General features: G+C 39.9%; 1 protein-coding gene across 3 annotated transcripts in view; it reads left to right on the top strand.

Moving 5' to 3' along the window:
• The window catches only part of ANKHD1 (ankyrin repeat and KH domain containing 1), a gene marked incomplete at its 3' end in the record, with an annotated part of 130738 nt that overhangs the window by 4300 nt on the left and 103866 nt on the right, over nucleotides 1–22572 (top strand). For all 3 annotated transcript variants that reach the window (XM_082490159.1, XM_082490157.1, XM_082490158.1), the window contains exon 2: nucleotides 12810–12963. In XM_082490159.1, coding sequence (XP_082346285.1) covers nucleotides 12810–12963 — 154 coding nt within the window. The remainder of the gene's footprint in view (nucleotides 1–12809; nucleotides 12964–22572) is intronic.

A 22572-nucleotide genomic window follows, 5' to 3' on the forward strand; every position in this document is an offset into this window, starting at 1 on the left:
AGTGAATACTTAGGTAGTTTGTTTTAAATTGGCAATATAGTCTGTTAAAGTCATTGCTATGTTAGTGAACCTTCTTAACATGGCACTGCTTCTTAAATGGTATACGCAATACATCTTTGACTTCTGAGGTTAATTTAATACTTATATATTTTGGTTTTCTGTATTATACTTAAAACAATGCAAATAGCAGCATTTTCTTGACTATCAAAAAAAAATGATGCAAATTCAGGTAGATAATATTAGGCAGAAAAGCCTTTTTTCTGAAAAATATAAGTTTCAGTTTAGCCATTGATGTCTTTCTTATTTTGACTAGCTGTTTCAAAGTTGTGGAAGTAAGCGGTGGAAAGAAATGGAAAGTTTTCTTCAAGAACAATTCACTGATTGGAAAACATTGAGGGATAATGGATTTAGGTTTCCAAAAGTATTGAGTTGATGCTTAAGGATGCAGAGAGCTGGTTAGTAGGGTGTTAGTTCATTCCCAGCCTGATTAGGTGTTTAATTCTTGGAAGAGTCTTGGTAGGTATCTCAGTAACTTTGAAAGTCTGGCCTGTGGTAGCCAGAAACAATCTGTCTAGTTATGGTTAATACTATTCAATAACACTTTTAAGTGAACTGATTTCTAAAGTTTCTTGCAGAACTCTAGTTTCCCTTTGGTGCAGCTTGACCCAGTTGAGTACATGACCTAAAATAAATGTCAGCAACCGTTTTCTAATGATAGGTGTAGAAAGTAAAAATGTGAAATACTACTGTATGATTATATAAATACGTGGTGCAACCCCTTGGAAAGGAGAGATTTACCAAATTTAGCAGAATGTCTGTATTTAGTTTCAAATTTGCACATAGGTTTCACCGCTCAACAAGTTACAGTTGGGGGGGGTGGGAAGGGTTCATCTGAGCATTAATGCAAGGCAAAACTACAGCTGGTGAATCACGAGTGCTTGTGTTCTGATTTAAATTGGGGTTACCCAGCTGCTCCCCTGTGGGTTTGATATTGGGATGCTCTCTTCTCTCCTTTCCTCATCTCAGAGGATCCTGAAATACAGCCGTAAGGACAGTGGGATGATGCTGTTGCAACATTGTCCTGTGCTTAGAGCTCATACCATCCCTGCGACATTCACTTAAAAGAAGGGCAGGTGTGGAGGGAAGGGGAATATAAAGTCACTCCTTTTTCTGAGCACATGTATGGCTGTGCCTTTAAAACGGGGAGCAGTGACTTTACTGAATGGGTGTGCTTGTTGAAGGAGTTCAAAACTCAAAACAGGGGTTCAGACCCTGCAGGTGAGGAGGCAGCATAGCTTTAATCTTAGTAGGTCATTTTGAGTTCTTGTAACATATATGAAGATTCGTTTGAAGTATTAAGCTATTGGTGGGGGTAAAAGGGGCTCTGGGTTTTAAAACAGAGGCAAGTCTGACTTACCTGGGAAAAGGAACCTTTCTTACATTTGTTTCCCACTTAAAACGTCATGAAGCAAGAAAAATAACTTCTACATCTTGTTTCGGGACTATTTGTGGAACTCTGCATCTAGGTTTAGCTCTGAAGTCTCAATCTTCAGTAGGGTACTTTCCTTTTCCTTCTGTGGGTACTTTCTTTCCTAATAGCAGCCCATGTACCATGCAAATACCATCTAAAGTCCTCAAGTAAAGCTTATCTTCCTAATGGGAATGTCTGTATGAGGAATGGGATACTGTAAGCAAAACTTCAGAAATCAGTGATTTGTTCAAGTACTTTTGTAAATTTCGGAAGTTTTTGAAAAGTGCCTGGCCTCAGGGGTTATCTTAAGTAGAAACTTTCTCATTGATACCTCATACGACCCTGGTCTTCTATGATAAACTGAATATTAGTTTAACTTTCAAATAATATAAACACTGTGTTTTTTTTTTTTTTTATTTGGCAGCCTTGTTACTGCAGTCTGTGTTATAAAACCATGCTGCCTCTGAATGAGAGGAAAAAAATGGGTACAGGTGAATTAATATTTGGATTTAAGGGTTCATTTAGTTAGGATGATATGCTTGTCTGAGCTCTAACCTTTTGATATACCTCATTAATAGATAGTTTCTGTATTTTTCTTTTTTCCTGACAACTAGCTCTCTGTTTTTGTTGTGAAGGTGCAAAGGTTTCATCTTGCATATTTTTTGAGGAATGCTGAACAAGTGAAATTTATGGAAATGCATCTTGTCAGAGGATAATGTCTTCCTTTTGCAACTCGTTACTTAAGAGTATTTTCTTAGGTGACATTGGTTATTTGTAAGTTTTATAAAATACTAAAAAAATTTCTCAGTTTTTGCAGTATTGTGCATCTTCTGTTCAAATGCACATAGAAAACAATTTTTGCCATAAAACATATATAAAATAATTGGCCTGTGCTGGATCCTGTTACTTCTTGTTTTTCATGGGATGAGACCACCTGCTCATTATTGCCTTTTGCTTAAGAGGGAGTCATGCAGATTTTTTTCAAACTTCTTTTCACCTTTAGCTCTCCCAGAGCATCCCAGAATCTGAAGGAAAAGTGTCCTAGATTGAGAGGGGTTACTCATGGTTGAGTTACTATGTTGTGTTTGTCAGAATGCTGATGGGATATGAGAAGGAGCATGACTGACTCTTCTGACTAGGGGAGGCTTTGAAAGTTACCTAACTGTACACCCATCTGGCAGGAAAAATTATTCCCTCTTTGTCAAGTAAAAAAATGATGTTTTACTGGCTGATGAACAGTGGGCCAACTGAAAAGCAACTCTGGTTGTTATAACGTTTCATGGGCATTAAATTTCAGCTGGGTCCGTAAGTTACTCTAATTTGCCTTCAGTAAAACATAGAGATTACTAATTAAATAAGATTTTCTTCTAGGAAAATCCCTAACCCTCCTGAACTCTTCCATTTCCAAAATCACAAACAAAAATAATGATGTCACATTGCAGGTAGGTAGTAAATCAGTTGTATTTCAAACCAATGGAAAAGAGGAGATCAGCCTTCAGGGCTTCCAAGTCGTATTCCTCGATCATGGTGGCTTCAGAGCGTCACCTGGTTGGAGCATGTGTTCATCCACACAGCGTGACAAGGTAGCCAGGGGAAAAGGGAATCTATGAAGTGGACGCTTAACATTTAGGATTTGTTAGGGTAAACTCAGTACCTTATGTAAATGTACATGTTTTCACTGTTTATCTAAAACAGTTACATTTTAAAGCCCTTTTAGTGCTACATCTTGAGTACCACTAGTGGATGGTATTCTAGGTAGGGATCTCTGGTGTGTTACTCACTATGGTAGTTTCTATTAAATGGCTAACTGATGGATCAGTAGTTACATTATGGTTTCTGCTGGTTTTGCAGTAGTAGAACATGCAGGAACCTGTTTATACAGGCCTTGAAAGAATCGCTACCACTAGCCTCAGCTCTGAGAAAGCAGAAAGCCCAGTATGATTTTCAGTTTGGTATAAGCCTCTAGATAGCTTAATTAGTCACTTAAAAAGTTGAGACCCCTCTTTGTCTGAAATATGTAGGTTGGCCTGGGAACAGATTATTGAATTACTAGACTGGGCTACATTCATTAGATCCGCTCGTATGATCTGTGTCCCTTTGAATTGATAAGATCTTAAAAGGTCATTCCCGAGAAGGTGGCTTAGAATACTTGCCATCTTGGATGGGTGTGAGCTTTTACATCAGCAAACAAATGTATTTGTTCATCTTCTGTTTTGAAGTTTCCTTCACTCTGTTTTAAAGCCTGGGATTTAATACTTGAGCAAGGATCCCACCCTGAAAGCCCTGGCTAAATTGATGCAACAATCCTGTTTTATATTCTAATAAATCAGCATGTAGAGTTACACCTGCTGTTTCTTGTTCTGAAGTGAGGGAAGAAGAGGGGCCTTCTGCAGTATTATTAGATAGAAAAAACAGGGCGCAGGAGGGAATCTTAACGCATGTGGAGAAGATGGAGTGCTGAAACCATGATTCAGAGTGGACTGATACAGAATATGTTAGGAGTTCTTAGTGTAAGTGGTGCTTGTTTTAGTAAGGTTTACTGGTCTTCATTTAATGATTTTCTTCAGTATGAAGACTGTACATGTCAAGAACAGGCACTTGATTTACTGGGATTCATGTGAATTCTGAATATACTTCAGTTGTCAGTTCTGCTTCTGTAAATGGCAGCTCTTGCAGCAAAACATTGTCTTGTACATCAGGAAAACTTAGTCATAATTATTTTTGTTTATCAGACATTGAATATGTGATGGCTGTAGGCTGGTTGTTAACAGTTGGTTCGTTGTTTTTTTTTTTTTTCAGTAGTAACTGAAATGAGTAACACTTTCTTTTCTGCTATAGGTAGAAACTTTTTGATGTTGGCAGCCTCTTATACCAAGAGGACTCAACCTGTGAGTTTTGTGGCTTAGTTTTTTTGAGGGTTAACTGGGGGTGCCGTCATGTCTTGAGCTTATTGCTGTGGAACAGCATTTTAATAAAAAATGAACTGGAGATTTCTTGTTTTGTGGAAGAACCATCAATCAGACAGCTCTGTCCAGAGGCATGTGATATGGTGGTGTTTGTAGTATTCAAAACTACTTAAATTGGCATAAGAATATCTAGTGTCAGTTGATTGCTTAAGAGAGAAATTAGGTAAGTGGTTAAATTTACGTGAACCATTTGACAGATGCTTGCTTATGAATTCCTGCTTATGCGTATAGTATTAGCGCAAGAAAATTGAAAACTCAGGATCAACAATCTCTGGCATGGAAGAGTCATCCTGTAAAACATTCTAATTTACTGTTTTATCTGCATGTTTCAAATACTAGCCATAATTTTGAAAATCAACTAGTTACTTGGGGTGCCAGGCTTGAGATCCTCTGATGGGGCTGGCCTGAGCAGAGAGCAGCTGCCATACCACTGCCAGGCCTCTTGTGTTGCTGCTCGTCTCCCCCGTCCTTCTAGTCGCTTAAGTGAATGCTGAGATCCGTTGGAGTGTGTGCTAACAAGTCGTGAACACACAGCACAGTTTTATACACGGATGTCAGACTTCTGGACCACACTGTGTGTGAGAGGCACTTTCCTTCTCTTCAGTGACAAAGCATAAAGCTGTGTCCATCTTTATTTACATAGTATCTATAGCAGCCCTTGCAAAATGAACCTCTGTTTTGAAGTGAATATATCACAGCACAGATCCTATAGCTGCTTGTTTCATTATCTGATAATTGCTTAATATATATTGGAATAAAGGCTCCCCTTTAGTTAATCCTGCCTCAAGTTAGTCAACCTTGTCACCTTAGTGCACCCCCCCTTTCCGTGCCCCTCTCCCCCTCCAATCTAATTTACAGCTTCCAAAAGTGTTGCTGTAGACTAAGGTAAGGCAGCATGCAGGTACTAACAGCTCCGCAGGGAGCTGAGCTGATCTAATGGCTTGCCATTCCCAGAAGAATGATGTTCCAGCTTATCAGAGCCCTTTGGAAGTTCATAACGTTCAGTGAAGTGGTAGAAAATTATTTGTTACCCTCCCACCCCCTGGAGTTTTCTTCCTTTTTGATGTGCTAAATCAACCCATGAAAGTGTCTGATAGCTGCCTGACTTGTCACAAGATGAGCAGTGACTGGAAATGATGTCTGAAATATGAAATGAAGTGTAGTCTGTGCTTTCGCTGTTGAGGTGGCAATGTCCCCAAGCACCCTGTAACTCCCCTGGGTTGTCAGAATGCTCTGTGATCACAAGATCCATATGGCCAGCACTGGAAGATGATCTCTTGGCGATTCACAGATCTCAGTGGCTTCTGTCTTCTTGGGCTGGAACTTTTTTTTAATTGAAGAAACTGTCTTCAGAAATTACAGTTCAAGCCTAAGAGAGTGGGTATGGTCTTATGTCATTAATTATCTCTGAATTGTTGTTTACATTGATTATATGTTGTTCCTGTGTACTGATTCTGAAGTACTTCCCTGAAACGTTTCTTTCTCTAGCTTTGAAGTGCCAAGAAAGGGCAGTGTACTGAGGTCCGACTGAAAGGTTTTGTGAAAGTACTTGCATTTGTGTGTGGTTTTTCCTCTTCCTTTACACAGTCTCTTGAAACTGAGATAGTAATGCCAGGAAGAAACCTTAAGTAGGTGCAAAAATGTTTGAGTGGCATGGCTGGGTTGGGGGTGGTGGGCAGTGTTGAAAAGTACATCTTAAGGTAAATCAAAGCCAGGCTGTTTGGTGGTGTGAAGAGTCTACAACAGGGGTGTGACAGAAAGCTCCTAAGAGCTTTGTTGGTGACTAAGTCCATCACTTAACTTTCTTCTTGAAATAATGATTTTTTATTTAAATAATTTTAAAGCTGACATTTTTTTGTATGTGGAATTTAAAGGGGTTTGATGTCAAAATTGAAATACAAACTCATTTTTAGTCTTAACTCAGTGTTATGGTATCCGATGTCCTATCACAGAATTTTCAGAGTTGGAAGGGACCTCTAGAGATCATCTAGTTCAAATTCCCTACTAAAGCAGGATTGCCCAGAGCACATTACTCAGGACTGCATCCAGGTGGGTCTTGAAAATCTCCAGAGAAGGGGACTCCACAACCTCCCTGGGCAGCCTATTCCCGTGCTCTGTCACCCGAACCATAAAGAAGTTTTTTCTTGTGTTTGAACGGAACTTCCTGTGTTCCACCTTGTGCCCGTTGCCCCTCATCCTGTCACTGGGAACCACTGAAAAGAGTCTGCTCAAGCCTCCTTCAGCCCACCCTTTAGATACTTATAAGCAATAATAAGGTCTCCCCTCAGCCTTCTCTTCTCCAGGCTAAAGAGTCCCAGCTCTCTCAGCCTTTCCTCATAAGGGAGATGCTCCAAGCCCTTTATCATCTTAGTTGCCCTATGCTGGACTCTCTCCAGCAGTTCCCTGTCCCTCTTGAACTGGGGAGCCCAAAACTGGACACAGTATTCCAGTTGTGGCCTCAGCAGTGCAGAGTAGAGGGGGAGAATGACCTCCCTTGACCCACTGAAGTATTGATCCCTGGGGGACACCACTGGTTACAGGCCTCCAACTTGACACTGGTTCCATTAATCACAACCCTCTGAGCTCACAATCCACCTCGCTGTTGCCTAGCCCGCTCTTCCTCAGCTTCCTAATGAGGATGTTATGGGAGACAGTGTCAAAAGCCTTGCTAAAGTCAAGGTAGATCACATGTGCTCTCCCCTCATCCAGCCATATAACATCATAGAAGGCTATCAGATTGGTCAAGCATGATTTACCCTTGGTAAATCCGTGTTGACCACTTCCAGTAACTTCCTGTTCTTCAATGTGTTTGAAAATGACATCCAGAATGAGTTGTTCCATCACCTTACCAGGGACAGAGGTGAGACTAACCAGCCTGTAGTTCCCTGGGTCCTCCTTCTTGCAGTTTTTGAAGATCAGAGTGATGTCAGCCTTCCTCCAGTCCTCAGGCACCTCTCCTGTTCTCCATGACCTTTGAAAGACGATGGGGAATGGTCTAGCAATAACGTCTGCCAGCTCTCTCAGCACTTGCGGATGCATCCCATCAGGGCCCATGGACTTATGAATGTCCAGCTTGGCCAGGTGGTATCTGACCCGGTCCTCCTCAACTGAGGGAAAATCTTCCTCTCTCCAGACCTTCCCCCTTGCCTCCAGGCTCTGGGATTCATGAGGGACAGCTTTAGCAGTGAAGACTGAAGGAAAGAAGGCATTCAGTAACTTTGCCTTCTCTGTGTCTTCCACCACTAGGGCACCTGTCTCATTCACCAGTGGGCCTATATTTTCCCTAGTGATCCTTTTTCTGTTGATATACTGAAAGAACCTCTCCTTGTTATCTTTAACTGCAGTGGCCAAGCTGAGTTCTCCTTGAGCTTTGGCCCTTCTAATTTTGCCCCTACATAGCTTCACTACCTCTTGGTATGCCTCATAAGTTGCCAACTCCCTTATCCAAAGGATGTAAACTTTCCTTTTGTTCCTGAGGTCCAGCCAAAGCTCTCTGTTTAGCCAGGCTGGTTGTCTTTCACGTCGGCTTGTTTTTTGGGACATGGCGATGGCCTTCTCCTGTGCTTTTAAGAGCACCTGCTTGAAGTATGCCCGGCCTTCCTGGGCACCTTTGCCCTTCAGGACTGCCTCCCAAGGGACACTGTCGACCATGCTCCTAAACAGGCCAAAGTCTGCCCTTTGGAAATCCAAGGTGGCAGTTCTGCTGACTCACTGCCTTGCTTCTCCAAGAATTGAAAACTCTACCATTTCGTGATCACTCTGCCCAAGACAACCTCCAACCTTTACATCCCCCACAAGATCTGCTCTTAACAAACAGTAGGTCCAGTAGGGCACTTCCCCTAGTTGTCTCCCTCACCAGCTGTGTTAGGAAGTTCTCTTCCATGCACTTCAGGAACCTCTGGGACTTTTCCCTCTCTGCTGTGTTACATTTCCAGCAGACATATGGGAAGTTGAAGTCCCCCATGAGAACAATGGCAAGCGATTGCGAGACCTCTGCCAGTCTGCTATCATAGTCCCTAAAACTTTTAGAGCAGGATTACAAGTAGTAATCAGATATTGGCATTCAGTATAATAAAGGACATGACAACAAAAATGGTCAGAGCCTGGGTTTATCAGACAAAACCACAATATCTTCTTAGTGTGATTCTAATACAGTGTTGTACCTCTCGTTAGTTGTGGAATGAAAATAGTTTAAATATACATGATCTATTTCAACATCATGGGCATGAACTTCCAGCCTGATCTGGAGACCTGTATTAGCCTTAAAGAAGCCAAGGTCACTCTGTATGTATTTGGATGTATTTAGAAATATGTCCAAATGGAATTGTTATAGAAATAATTAGGAAGGTTTACCTAACACAAATGGCTACCTGATTTTCTCTTCTATTTGCCTAATAAATAGTTTAGAGTCCCAATCAAGGGCTCGGGTCCTCGTTATTTGTAGACGTTCCACAAGTCCAGAGCAAGCAGTATTGTTACCCCAGGAAAGTGTTTATGGCTCATGGTGTATCTGGAAAATGCAAGTTCAAGGAAATGATTTAATAGCAGCTTTCTCTTTCCTATCAACACTTTTTGTAAGCACAGTCTTCCCAGAGGTACTAGTTTGGCAGAAATAGGAGGAGATGGTAGAAGGAGCTGTCTCTGCTGCTGCCCTTGCTGCAGGAGGAGGAGGAGAGGATGGTGCTGGTACACCTACAACAGGAAGGCTTTCCATTGTCTGTAACCTGTGTCAGTAACAGGCTAAATGACCTACTTTGTGAGTAAGTCCGGACTGTTTTGCGAAAAGGATTTTTTTTGCAGTAGTGCAATGTAGGAAAGATCAGTTTAGCCTTACGTAGTTAGAAACACCTTTCTAATATTATGTCATTGCCCATCTTGCAAGAGTTGCTAATGTTAGTTGTGATGTTAGTGCTTGCAAAGTCGCCTTTACATACCCTTGACCTGAGGTAAACTCTGTCATGGCATTAATGTATAAATACTAATGGACTTGAGTCCAAATTGCTATGAATCTAGCTGGTATGGAGGGAGGAACCAGTGGTGTAACTGGATCTGCAGAGCTGTGAGGCTGCTGCAGTCCTTGGCAGAACTTCAGGAAAGGTCCATCGTTCCTGCAGATGAGTGTGAAACACGAGGGTGTAGTGAAGTCCACTGGTGTTCAGTGCCCTGTCCTCGGGTCCCATGCACCTAGCAGCTTTTTCGGGTTTTGGTTGGGAATTATTCCTAGTTGCAATTGTTTTGGCAGTTAGAATAATGTCTTGAATCCATGTGTTCCTAATGAGCCTTACCAAGTAAGATGCTTATTAACTGCCCAAAGCAGCTCGCAAAATAATCCAAAAATAGCACAGTGACTGGTTACTTTATCACTTTGCTGCAGATCTGATTAGGATAGAGCAGAGTGCCTAAATTTTGCCATATGAGCAGTGTATTAAGTCTTCCAGGAATGCTAACATAAAATGTTTTTGGGTTTTGTTTTTGTTTTTTTTTTTTTTCTTTACAAAGTTTATTTTTTCTTTAAAGTAAAATTTGTTTGATCTTAAAAAAATTAATATGTGATCATCACAGGTCACTTCCATTCACAAAAGACATCTAGTTGATTAGGTAATTACTTCCCCTGCTATTGGTGATAAGGTATCCAACCATTCATCCTGTCTATCCTTGTCTTAGTGTGTGAGAAACTGCATTGATTTATAGCCATGTCAGACATTCTGACTTGAAAATGCATTGAAACCTGTTCTGGGAGACTGGCAGTGGTACAGCTGTTTAAACGTTTTGCATATGGATTTTCGGTATTTTCACACTCAAGTTATATTTGTATTATGGGTATATTATTAAACACTTACTAAAAATCAAAACAATAACTAAAAATTGATGTTCAACAGGCAGAAATAATGTAAGCAGCTGCCTTTTTCTGCTGTGATATAAAACTAAGAAGAAAAGTTCCTTGCAAGTTGTCAGAGCGCTTCTGAATGGTGAATTGATGCTTATTTAGGTTCAAGAGGTGTATTGTTGCAGGTAATGTCCTGCAAATATGGAGAAATGAGCTTGGGATGTGAGCAGTTGGGTAGAAAGTGGCCCAGTATCTTTGGTATCTTTACCAAAGTGTCAAAAAATGAAGTTTTAAAACTTACAGAGGAACAGCTTCTGGAAGGTTGGTGCGAGGCTGCTGTGCTTACCTTTGCTGCAGTGTTGTTGGGCTGTTCCTGAGGCTGAAAGTTAAGGCTTGCCAGAAGCCACCTGGAATGTTTCGGCAACGTTTGCTGTTCCTAAGTGCAGTTGCTTCAGTGGTAGGTAGCATTTTTACCCCCTTTGGTATGTCTTCGAAGGGAGGACTGCTGTTAAATTTAGTGGTGTAATTGAAAAAGAAAAAAAAAAAGTCCATTAGCGTCTAATAAAATTTCTTGTACGTAGCTCTCTGTATGATGAACAATCATACGCACACAGTGGGGTGTTCTGCCAGTCCCCAGGTCACACAAACGTTGTTGCAATAGGAATAATATTTCTAGTCTATTGCTGAGGCGGAGTGCCCTGTGTCGTCTTGGGGGAGAAAATGAAAAAAACAGAAGTACTCCTGTAGGTAGGGGTGTATTTTTCCAGAAGTCAGTTTGGCATCAGAGGTTGTGCCAGCAGGGAGTCCTTAAGCTGGCTAGATGGACATCACCTGGAATTTGAGTTCTGCAGATGGGAATCTTACTGTGAGAATATAGTTTGCTGTGACTTGTAAATGGCTCCTCTTTGTTTGCAGTAAAATTGTGTATCAGTGGTTTAGGTCACTAATTTTCTGCTTGTTGAATGTTCAATTCTTTTTCACTTTGACGATTCTCTTCTTTGAGGACTGACCTAGAAATCTTGCTTCTTTGAGCCCTAAATCATAGCCTGCTGTCTTAGCTGTAATATTTGTGCCTTGGCACACAAGACACGCCACCTGTAAGCTAGCTAATATCACGGATATCCACTGAGTTATGGAACTCGGGTTCTGTGTTCCTAAACCCCCCTCTTTCTGCTTGATGCCTGTTGTATTCCTATGTTAGCACTGCATTTCAACCGGGCACCCAGAGGTTGGCTTGGGTGCCAGGGGATAATGTTACAGAACATTTACATCTCAAAAGAGAAGAAATTAACACAAGTTGCTGCTGAGTAGCAGTGCTCTGTGGTGCTCTGTGTAGTTCTCCACACTCCTGTTAACATTTTTCCCACAATGGGGCACTTCATGAATTTGGAGATGGCCTGATTTGATTTTTTTTTTTTTTTTTTTTTTTTAAAGTATAAACTGCCCCTTTCTTAAGGTGTGGTGGGGTTTTGAGCGATAGGACTGAATATGGTGATAGTCTACTGCTGGCGTGAGAAAGATAGGGGAAGTATTAGGGGAAAATGGAGAAAGGAAGCTGAGATGGGGCATGAAGTGGGAGAGGGCAGCAATGGTTGTATAAGGAGCATGTCTCATTTCTCTGGCGTATTTAAGGCACTGGTAGTGTTGAACAGATATCATCTAATTATGAAATAGTGGTTTTATCTTAAAATATTGCTGAAAATAGAGGAAATTATGTCTGAAATTGGGACAGATTCTGAAATGTAGTTCTGCTCTCATTAGAGTATGAGTCAGGTATCCTCCTTGTTTACTCTGGCAAGCTGTCATAAAACTACAGTGTGTTATGTTGAGTAATTCCATGAGCTTGTATTTGGAGATCATGTGGGCCCCTGGTGGGGCAGCATTATTGCTGCTTAGTTGGAATACCTGCTTGCTTAATTGTTCTACGTATCTGTTCTTGTCTGAAAACATTAATGACTGGGGTAATACTGAGTGCCAGTTTGGAAACAGATGTTTTGGTTTTGAATTTTAGTCAACTATGGTGTTTCTACTTAAAACAAAATCTTTGTGCTACATGGGTTGAAATTACTTTTAAAAGAGAAGGGAAAGGCATCTCGGGAAACCATTCAGTCTCTCCCTGGCTCTCAGATGGGTCCAGCTCTACCAAAGTCATTACTGACAGCTTTTTTTCATAAGGAGGTAGACAGACTTCTAGTGACAAAGATGCTACAGCCTCTTTTGGCAGTTGGTTTGGTGGTTAGCTGTCCAAACATGCATAACATGTTTTCAGTATTTAATCTGACTTGTCCTTGCTGTAGTTTAAGATCTTGTTAATTGTAATTTTTACAAGAAACTGTTTTTCATGTAAAGTTTTTTCTTTTGTGAGTTCACTTACCTTTTCAGTGAGTTGACCAGATGATTTTTACAGGTGTGTCCTATAATCTGTGCAGTTAAAACACGGTTATGATAGTACAGTTAAATTATTTTGCGTTTTTTTTTTCTAATATTTTAGATTTAGTATAAAACTTCAAAAATGGTAAAATTATTTTTCTAACTTGGCAAACAGGTTGAATCATTTATTTTGGACCAAGAAGATCTTGATAACCCAGTACTTAAAACCACGTCGGAGTTATTCTTATCGAGTGCTGCAGAAGGTGCGGACTTGAGAACTGTGGATCCAGAAACACAAGCAAGACTAGAAGCCTTACTGGAAGCAGCAGGTACTTTCTTTGTGTTATGTTTTTCTGAACCTAACTTGCACACAGATCTGGGAACCTGTAAATTTTGACCCCAAGTCTAGAAATTGACCATGATGATGGGGAGCAGAACATGGGAAACGAGCTCATAATTCTTACAGGTGTTGAGGGTTGCTTGGTCACTTTTTCTGTAGATACAAAGTTAGAAAAGTTAATTTGAATTAAATGGTATTTCATTGACCTGACGAGATTGCATGCGTTACCAGAGAGAGGATTAAAGGAGAGAAAATGGAAGGAAGTAGACTTGCTAAAATGTCTTTTTTTTTTTTTTTTTTTTTTCCTGCTGCATCTGTCAATATATATTAATTCATTACTCCAGAAATTTGCAGGTGAAATACTTGTTTCTGTGTTTTGACTCTCACAAAATATTTTTCCATTCTGTAGTTCTGAGGTACGACTGTTGGAAAAATACATATTTTAATGTTCATGTTTCGGAACCAGACTAGATGAATGTAGTGCCACTACATTTATTACTTTTACAGGGAAAGCTTGACTAATTTAAGTCTTTCTAGGGTTGGTGACTCGGGTGTTTGCAATGGATTTGCAAATTATTTGTCGGTTTCAAAATTCCAAGGACAAAAAGATGTAAAAACCCTGCTTTGAAACCAATCCTGTCTGATCACTATGGATGCATACTCAGACTAGTAGTAGTGTGCTGAAATTAGTTTTCAGACCTTAGCTTTGAAAATGCTTAAGAGCTACATGAAATAGCGTTTATTTGGAGGTGTTTAGGTGTAAAGCTATATATGGTCTTAAAGGAGAATTCCATTCAGAGGGAGCAAAGGGGGCAAGGGACTCAAGACTTGGGCTCTCTTTGCATTTGGAATTGGAAAAAAACCCAGTTTACAACATAGCATGGCTTTTGTCAGCAGAAGGTTGCAGCAGCCTAATTAAAGGTGGTCCCCTAAAATGATTCTAACCTGATGTAACTCTTAGGGGCCAAACTTTGCCTCGCAGGGAAGATAGACTGTTTCTGGGATACTTGGACGCTAAGAGATTTTAAATAATCTGATTCCTTTTTAAGCACTTTTAAAATGAAAATCAGTTTCAGTTTATGTCATATACCTGATGACTGGTGTTTCCTAAAACCTACTGCTAGCTTTAGAAATTGTCAGTGGAGATGTCCGATGGCAGTCAGTCTCTGAGGTTACATCTAGGGTTGCAGTGTTCAAAATGATTTCATGGTATTTAACAAACCTAGGAGGTACCATTGCTTCTTTTAGTGCCTGTGAGAATGCTTTCTTTAGATTTTTAAGAGGTACTTGGCCAATTGTCCCCAGGATTAGATGATATATTTTTAATGTGAGGTTTCCATGCTTTGATTCCCCGAGTGCTTGGAGTAGGGATGTAGAAAATGGGCAAAACAGAAGGAATCCGGACAGAGCAAATTCAAAAAAAAAAAAAAAGGAAAAAAAAGAGTGCTTTTGTCTGGGGGTTCCATCTCCCTCTCTAAAAAGAGTGGACAAAATTAGGGCCACTTGATAAATGTGCGAGATCAAAAGACTGAAAAGACTCTTGAGAAAGTCCTGTAGTTAAGCAGTACTTGTCTTTCCCACTGTGAATTTGAACACTAAAAATATCATTAGGTTAACCTAAAGGAGAAACTGAGAAACTGGTAGTTATTAATAAAAGCCATAATTTGAAAGTGAAAAAGAAGCTAGTGTTTCTGGGAGATGCTCTAGTACCTTCACTGGATTTCTCTGGCTGTTTGGTTGAAAATACCCTTTCTAACCTTAAGTGAGCTTCTAGGCTTCCATCATGGCAACAAACAAAGCGGCCTAGTGTTGGAACTTCATATTATTTTGCACTTTGGCAAAAGCAAGTGATTTCTCTTGTTATTTTAGTCCCCATCATTAAGGATAGCTTGCAAAAGTAGGTGGCAGAACTATTGCTCAAACAAGAAGTTTAGCTACAGCCTTGTCTGCTGTGGATTCCAGGGTAGCTTGGCCTTTGCGGTGATGATCCCCTCTCCTGTGGGAGGCTTGGTCTGAACTTACAACCAAGAGGAAAATCAGTCTTGCATTTAGTGTCTCAGGTTTCTTAGGGTTCCTCACATTCAGGGTTCATGGCTGTGTCATTAGGATCTTAATGAGTATGACTTGCAAAACTAGTTTTGCTCATCCTTTGTGAATCCTTTAATGTTCAGATCTCACATGGACATGCTCTTTATTAATTCCAGGAGGTAAGTTCTAGCAACTGCAGCCAGATGGGAAGTTCTTCTTCAAATTACTTATGCAGAAGTGGTTTTCAACCATTGCACTCTAAGATTTGTGGGAGTTTTGTTTTGGTTTTAAGTAGCTGTCTTGATTTGAGAGCCAGTTAGGCCTGCATATGCAAGTGTAGAGGCCAGAGGTTAGTTGAACTGCTTAAAAATGTTTCTGTACATTATATTTACCCATCATAAGAGTACTGGATATTTTTTGCAGTTCAGCTTTTTTATTCTGTTTCCAAGAGGACTTAAAATACTTTGCGGCTTTCGATGCTGAGGGTGACAGCCTTAAGTAGCTCTTCCAGCAAGAGGGTTGTGCCTCACCCCCCCCTTAACATAGGAGCAATTATATGTATGTATACATACTCACACAGACAATGGTTGGATTCCCTGTGTTTACTGTGTCCTCTGAAAACCTGGCTGATTAGCCATAGTTTGGACAACTCTATTTCCTTCTGTAATCTGTTTAGGCAGAGCACAGGCACTTTGTTAATGAACAACTATCTTTAAACAACTGGCAGTGATCATATTATTTCACAAAAAAACTAGTTTTGCATTCTGAAGACCGAGAGACTTCACTGTTCTATGAACGTCATAGAGTTGTGAGTTGTTTTCATCTTCAGAAATTGAAGATAACTTCCCAAAGAACAGGATTCAATTGTTTTAATTTGTCCTAAACAAACCAAGTCTTTCGTATACCTTCCTTCAGTTTGACTCCTAGTGGCAAAGAAGGGATTTATAGGTAAAATAACCTATGGAAAGAGAGCCATACTGTTTGGAGATGTTTCCGGTTTTCAGACTGTAATTAAACAGATTCTTAGTATTCTGACAGTGGATTCATGTTCTGCACTAGAAGCATTCAGCTCCACTGTTAGTTAGGGTACTGTTGATTTCTTAAAATGATATTCCAGCTCTGAACAGTCATAGTTCTGCTGTGGATCTTCAATGAGGTTGCCTATTAAACGTCCATTTTAGGGACAGTACTTGACTGCTGGATGACGAGAGCTCTTCGCTGCTGTGAATGAATTGTTATAGGGTTCAGAGTTCTTGCTCTTCTTGGCAGGTTCCTCCGCGTGTCCCTCAACATGTGTTCTTAAAACAGCAAACTTGCCTTCAAAGAGTTGGGGAAAGTTTGACAGGTTAAAGCCGTTTCATTTTCTGGTCCCGCCTTTTGTAGGCATCAGGAAGGGAAAATGACTTGCTGATGTCATGCAGTCCTGTTTCTGGAGTACAGGTTGTTTCTTAAAGAGGGTAGAGGAAGGTCTTGGTTGAAGCATGTGGTCAAACAAAAATTCCGGATGCCCATTTGGTGTATTTTCCACCCAAAACACGGAATTCCACAGGAGGTTGTAAAACGTCTAAATGTTAATCCCTGCAGATAAATACTCTGTGGTGTTTCAGCATGCTTCTGCTGAGTTTTCTGGGAAATTAGAATGTTACTGATCTGATTTTTAACTCGAGGAAATAGCTTGGGTGCCTGTGTCCTCACCAGCAGATCTTTGAGCATGTTCCTCCTCAATCTGAATGTTGAAGCACTTGGACAATGAAGCATCAAAAAGAAGATGCAGAAGAAAGTGGTAAAGAAACTCTTGGTCTAGCATTGGAGCATTTGGTATTCCTGTTGAGTATCTGCACAGGGAGGAATGTTGTTAGCAGTGAGTTCTTCAGAAGTCCCTCTATTGTTGATAAAGAGGCTTGTGAGGAAAATCAGGGTATTTTGCAGAGGAATCATGGTTTGCTTATTGAAAGAGATGTGAGTAGTCCATCCTTATATTCAAACAGTTGTATACATCCTTCCTTCTTTTCTGTTGAAATACAGGATTAAAGGTGACTAGAGACCTTTGTATAGATGGTTTGGTGTATTTGAGATTCAGAGGGGATTAAATGCAGTGTAAATGGTGAAAGAGAAATCTAGTTTCAATAACAAGTGTCTGTTAATACTGGGTGAATTTCAGTAGTTGATTCAGGCATGAGGGCCTGATACTGCTCTTCAGAAGGCTGGTAGGGTGGGGGCGAGGGGAGGGGCGGGTTACATGTTCTGGAACTGGGGAAGGCAAAAAGTGGAAGTAATTGCCTACTTAGTGGAAATACAGAACACAGGTCAAAATATGAATGGACCCAGATAAAATCTGCCTGCTTTAGGATAAACTGAAAGGACAGAGTAAGATTCAGCAACTGTAAAATTGAATGTTTTCCAGTGTGTGTATGTATCACTCTATACTTACTTTCCAAGCTGTCTACCAAACTTGCTTTTCTTTTTTTGATGTGACCAAACCCATTCATTATTCACTAATAGCAAGGTTTTTTTGGGTTAAAATAAAATAAAGTCAATTATATCTGTTTACTCCAACATTAGAGGGCTTGAAGGTGACAAGACAGACCTGGGATCCAGCACTACTGGAGAGTGAGCTGTGGTCTAAAAGAACATTTCAAAAAGATGCACAGATTGCTTTCATCCTGCATCGCAGAGATCCCTTGGGAAGTGTCAGAGACTGGGCTAGATAAATTCTTTGATCGTGTTGTTTATGATCAATAAGATTCATGTGTGGACCTGGTGTTTCTTTTCTTAGGGCTCATGAGTAAGTAACTTGTGATGGAAATGGAGGTGGGCATCTAATCCATTGGAAACAACCTCTGAGGGCTTACCCAGGCTCCACTTCAAACTGGGGAAGTTGAGGGCTGCAGAAAATGGACGATTCGTGTTTGTCAATTTAATGGCTCCATTAAATGGAATCTGTGCTCATGGAGTGTAACTTACATTTCTAGATCTGTATCGGTATTCTTAAATAGAAAAGAAAAATAGGTTCTTCATTGGGGAGAATCTGAGAGAGTATTGCTGGAATTTGAGAAAAGATGGAACTTTATTGTAAAAATGTAGCAACATCAACTTTGAAGTGTGTTTGGCTACCTTCATCATGGCACCAGTCTTACCCTTAGTGCACCTATTTTGACTCGTAGATATATATTTTTTTTTTTAAACCACAAAAAGCTTTGCACCCTAATTTTATCTGATCTGAAATATTTGGTGTTATATGGATGCAGTATATGGATCAAATAAGAGAAACAGTTTTCATTGAGAAAGTTTGACTAGGATTCATTATGGGCGTTTCTTTAGAGGTACTAAAATCACCACTGTTGTGTTAACTGGAAAACTTTTGCATTTTGAGATACTGGCACAGTACAGTGACTTGCTCATTTTCTTTCTTCACCGTCTAAAGATTCAGAGTGGGAAGGAATATATGGTATGTGAAACGTACAGATGTGTTGTGCTTTTGAGTAAGTTGGATAAACTGTCTGAATTTTGTGCATGTAATTGAATTATTAATACTATATGTCTGTGAGGTTTTGCACGATTTAAATATTTTTTCTAACCTAGTAGGCTTCTGGATTAGAAAAAGTCTAGTCTAATCCTGCTCTTAGTCAAATTAACTTCTGTACTTTGAAAGTGCGTTAAATGTACAAGCTTCATATTTTCTGGCTCTTTTTCAGTTGGATTTTGCTGTGAAGAACCGTTTCATTGTTGTAACACTTAAATTGATGCTTTTAGGTATCAGACAGCTAAGTTATCTTACCGGATCTGAACACTATGCTCTTGGAATTCTTTGGCAAAGTTGATTCCAAGATTTTATCTTTTCTTCAGTGGGGATGGGGAGTGGGAAGAGACGAGAGAAAAAAGTTACAAGTTATAATTTGTGAAGTATTAACATTGGCTGTGGGAATCCATAGTCTCTTAAGTTGTCTGCATATTTATATATATCTATATCTGTCTAGATATATCTCAGAGGTCATTGTTAATCAGCCAATGCTTCGTGACCGTCCCGTAAACAGCTTGTGCAATTCTCCTTTTAACATGATTTTTTCAAAGTCCTGGAGATAGATAGATATCCATCTATTTAATTAACTCTACTTCTCCTTTCTATTTTACTTCTGCCATGTTTTGTTTTTCATGCAAGTTGGATTCTTCTGCAAGATAAAATCCCCTTTGCTCTCCTGTTCCAATATGGGGATGTTCCTGGTTAAAAACTTGTTTCCATTCAGTATTGTTTTCAGGACAGTATTGTTACATCAGTGCTTGGAGTCGCCTCTGCCAAAGAAGGAAAGTAGGGAGGGTTTGGGGAGAAAAGCAGCAGTGCTTTATTGACAGGCCTCTGTAATGCCTGAATTGAGATGGAATTTATGCTGTACCAAGAGGAGATCCTTTTACATGTATGCTTTCTTCATCCATCAAAGTGAAAATAATCGTGGTCAGGCTTTGTGGTGGGGTGCAGAAGCTTGCACTGGGCTTGGTGCTACCGCTGGCCCTGGGCTGGGAGCTGGTACCCCTTCCAGGGTGCAAGGGCTCTGTTGTGGGACAGCTGGTAAGACCTCTGTTTGGTGACAGTACATTGAAGCAGGTTTTGTTTTGGTTGTCTTGAGATTTGTGCGCGAGTTGGCAAATAAAGATCTTGCGTAGCAGTCTTGCAGGTAAGCTGGTTACGTGGGTCTGTGATACTAATCAGGTACAGGAAAAAAATAGAACACTAGCTCAAACCACAGGTTGCTTAAAGCTGATACCTGCTAAAAATTGCTGTTGACCACAGAATATATCTTATTTGAGTGTGGTATAGTATTTTTTCTGTGTTCTTCTGTTTTGTTCATGTGCATGCTTTCTCTCTTGAAACAGATGGCTGCTGGTATGGTTAGTTCTTTGTGATGCCAGCGTAAGAGGGGAGCGTAGATGTTAAACTTGTGAAACGAAGCAGTTACTATGCTCGCAAGTTTGAGTACATCAAAACGTAACTTGTCTCCCTAAGTGCATCAAGATAGTGAGGAAGGAGTGAGGAGGTAGAAAAGCCTGTATCTCTTGCTTGTATCTCTTGCAAGAAGACTCTTAGTAGTTTATTAAAAAAAACTCAATTACACAGACTTGGGTTTTGAGTTTGCATTTTTTATTGTTTTCTGCATTTATCAGTCTTGTAGTTTCCTTAGCACATGATGATAAAACCAGAGTTTAGAATTGTTCAGAACAGAGTTTGACTATAAAGTGAATGCTTCGTAGTGTGCAGAAGATTGGATCTGAATCTCCCCACTCAGGTTTCTTTTTTTTTTTTTGATGTTCTGTAACTTAATGGTGGAGCGTGGTGGCAGTAACTCATGCCAGCCACTTAGCTCCACACTAGCCAGACTGGTAAGTCAGGTTGGTAGTCTGAATGCGAAGCCACCCCTTGTGGGGCTAATTGGAAGTATACTGTGAAATGTAATGTAATTATATTGGAAGCAAGGCTGCTTGCTGCCTGTTTATATAAGAGTTGCTTAAACGATCAAGTTCATGTGCTGTGACGAGTGTCTCAAGACACGTGAGAGGAATTAACTGAGCTTTTATTGGCACACCTACAATACATTGTTCTTCTATCAATTTTATAATGGTATTAAATACTTGAGTTTTTCTAAAGTGTCAGAAACAACAGATTATACTAAGTCATTAATACTTTACAATATATGGTGCCACAGGTGAATCTGTTGCTTTTTTCAATTGGTAACTCACCTTTGATAAAATATTACTATTGTATATTTAGGAAGTAGTTACAATAAACAAATGATAGTATAGTATATGCATAGTGTAAATGATCAAATTCTGCTTATTTCTAGAAAGTCAAGCTAGTTTTCACGGAATCACGGAGTTTCAGAGTTGGAAGGGACCTCAGAGATCATCCAGTCCAACTCCCCTGCCAAAGCAGGATTGCCCAGAGCACATTACTCAGGACTGCATCCAGGCGGGTCTTGAAAATCTCCAGAGAAGGGGACTCACCAGATTAATGAAAAATAAAATGATGTAAAATATACTGCCACTCATCTTTGACTCTACTTACAGAAGCAAGTGTCTTTTTTTGCAATGGGGCATGAGCACCTTCATTGCCTGCTGTAAATTATTTTCTGCCTTTTTAAACACCTTACTTTGAAAGCTGAGAACTTAAATCTCTTGATTTAAAACAAGCTGTAGTACCTGAAGCATCTTGCACAAAAATGGACTTTATATTCTTTGTGAATATGAAGTATTTAAATACTTGAGGATTCAACACATATTAGGAAACTTAAAAAAAATATTATTGCATTGCACAAATTTGTCCTCATGGTATCCATCAAGAAAATATTTGCTGTGGGGAAAAGGCGCAGCGCAGTTCTGTAATGGCTTTTTTCCTTGTGTAGCAAAGCATTATCTCTAAAACAGCAATTACTAACTCCTCATTTAGCCATCACCTTTTCCTCAAATTCTGTACAGCTTCTTAAAAATTTTTGAAAAATAGGGCTGAACAAAATCTCAGTATATCTACTTTTACCACCTCCTCTTCCTTCTGTCCAGGCAAATTCAGCTGTGCTTGTGCCATTCCTGACTGGTGGCTTTAAGAACTGGTTAGACAAACTACCTCTGGAGCTGGAAGCTCCACAGCATGCCAAGCCAACTGCGGTCCTTAGGATGAGAATGTTTTTCCGAGTATTGGTCCTCAGTGTTAAGTGCTGGAGTACGTAACTTGGAGGGCACTAAGCTGCTTTGGAAGAGCTTCAGGAGGGAAGGAAGAAAATTGTTGTGCTAAAGCAATTGGTGTTTTTTTTTCATGGAGTTGCTTTATTCATCATATCCAAGTTCAGTGTTCCCTTTTTCAGTGCAGCCATCCTTAGAACCGACTTAGACTGTTATCTTCCTCAGGTTTCTTTTTTTTAAAGGCTAAATGACGATCAAATCTTTCTTTGTCCTTAACTCATGTTATTTAGACTTTCATCTGCTCTTGTTCTCCTCTGGAGCCTCAGTACGTGATCTCTGTTCTTCAGAGCTTGTTGCCCCAAATTAGTCATATTACTTAAGTTGAGCTCTATTGATGTGTAAAGAGTAGGAGTGTTATTTCATCTGTCCTGCAAGCTGTGCTTTTGTTTATATATCTCAGTTTGTTGTCTGCCTTTTGCAGGAGAAATGTTGGTTTACAAGTTGAATTTGACTTTAAATCTACCAATACTTTTTTGAAGAACTGTTACCTGAACAAATTAAGCTGTATTTGTGCAGTTGATTACTCCTGTGTGCTTATATATTTATTTTTACTGACACTCCTATTTGGATTTGTCCCTTAAAAAAACTTTTTGAATCGGAATTGTTATAAAGGCTAAAATTCTATCTTTGCTTTCAAAGAGTTACATGGCTTTAGAGTAACAGAGGAAGGCCAGAGTTAGCAAGAATATTTGAACCAACCTGGCCTGACTTCCAGTTTGCTGTGCTTTGTATTGCCGAAAACAAGCAATCAGCATGTTTTGGAAATCTCTACAGGGAAAGGAGCATGGAGGAAGATTTAATAATGAAAAGAGGAGAAGCTTGCAATGTGGCTGTGCTTTTGGCT

Source organism: Vanellus vanellus, assembly GCF_965231255.1.
Source record: "Vanellus vanellus genome assembly, chromosome: 13".
NCBI lineage: Eukaryota > Metazoa > Chordata > Aves > Charadriiformes > Charadriidae > Vanellus > Vanellus vanellus.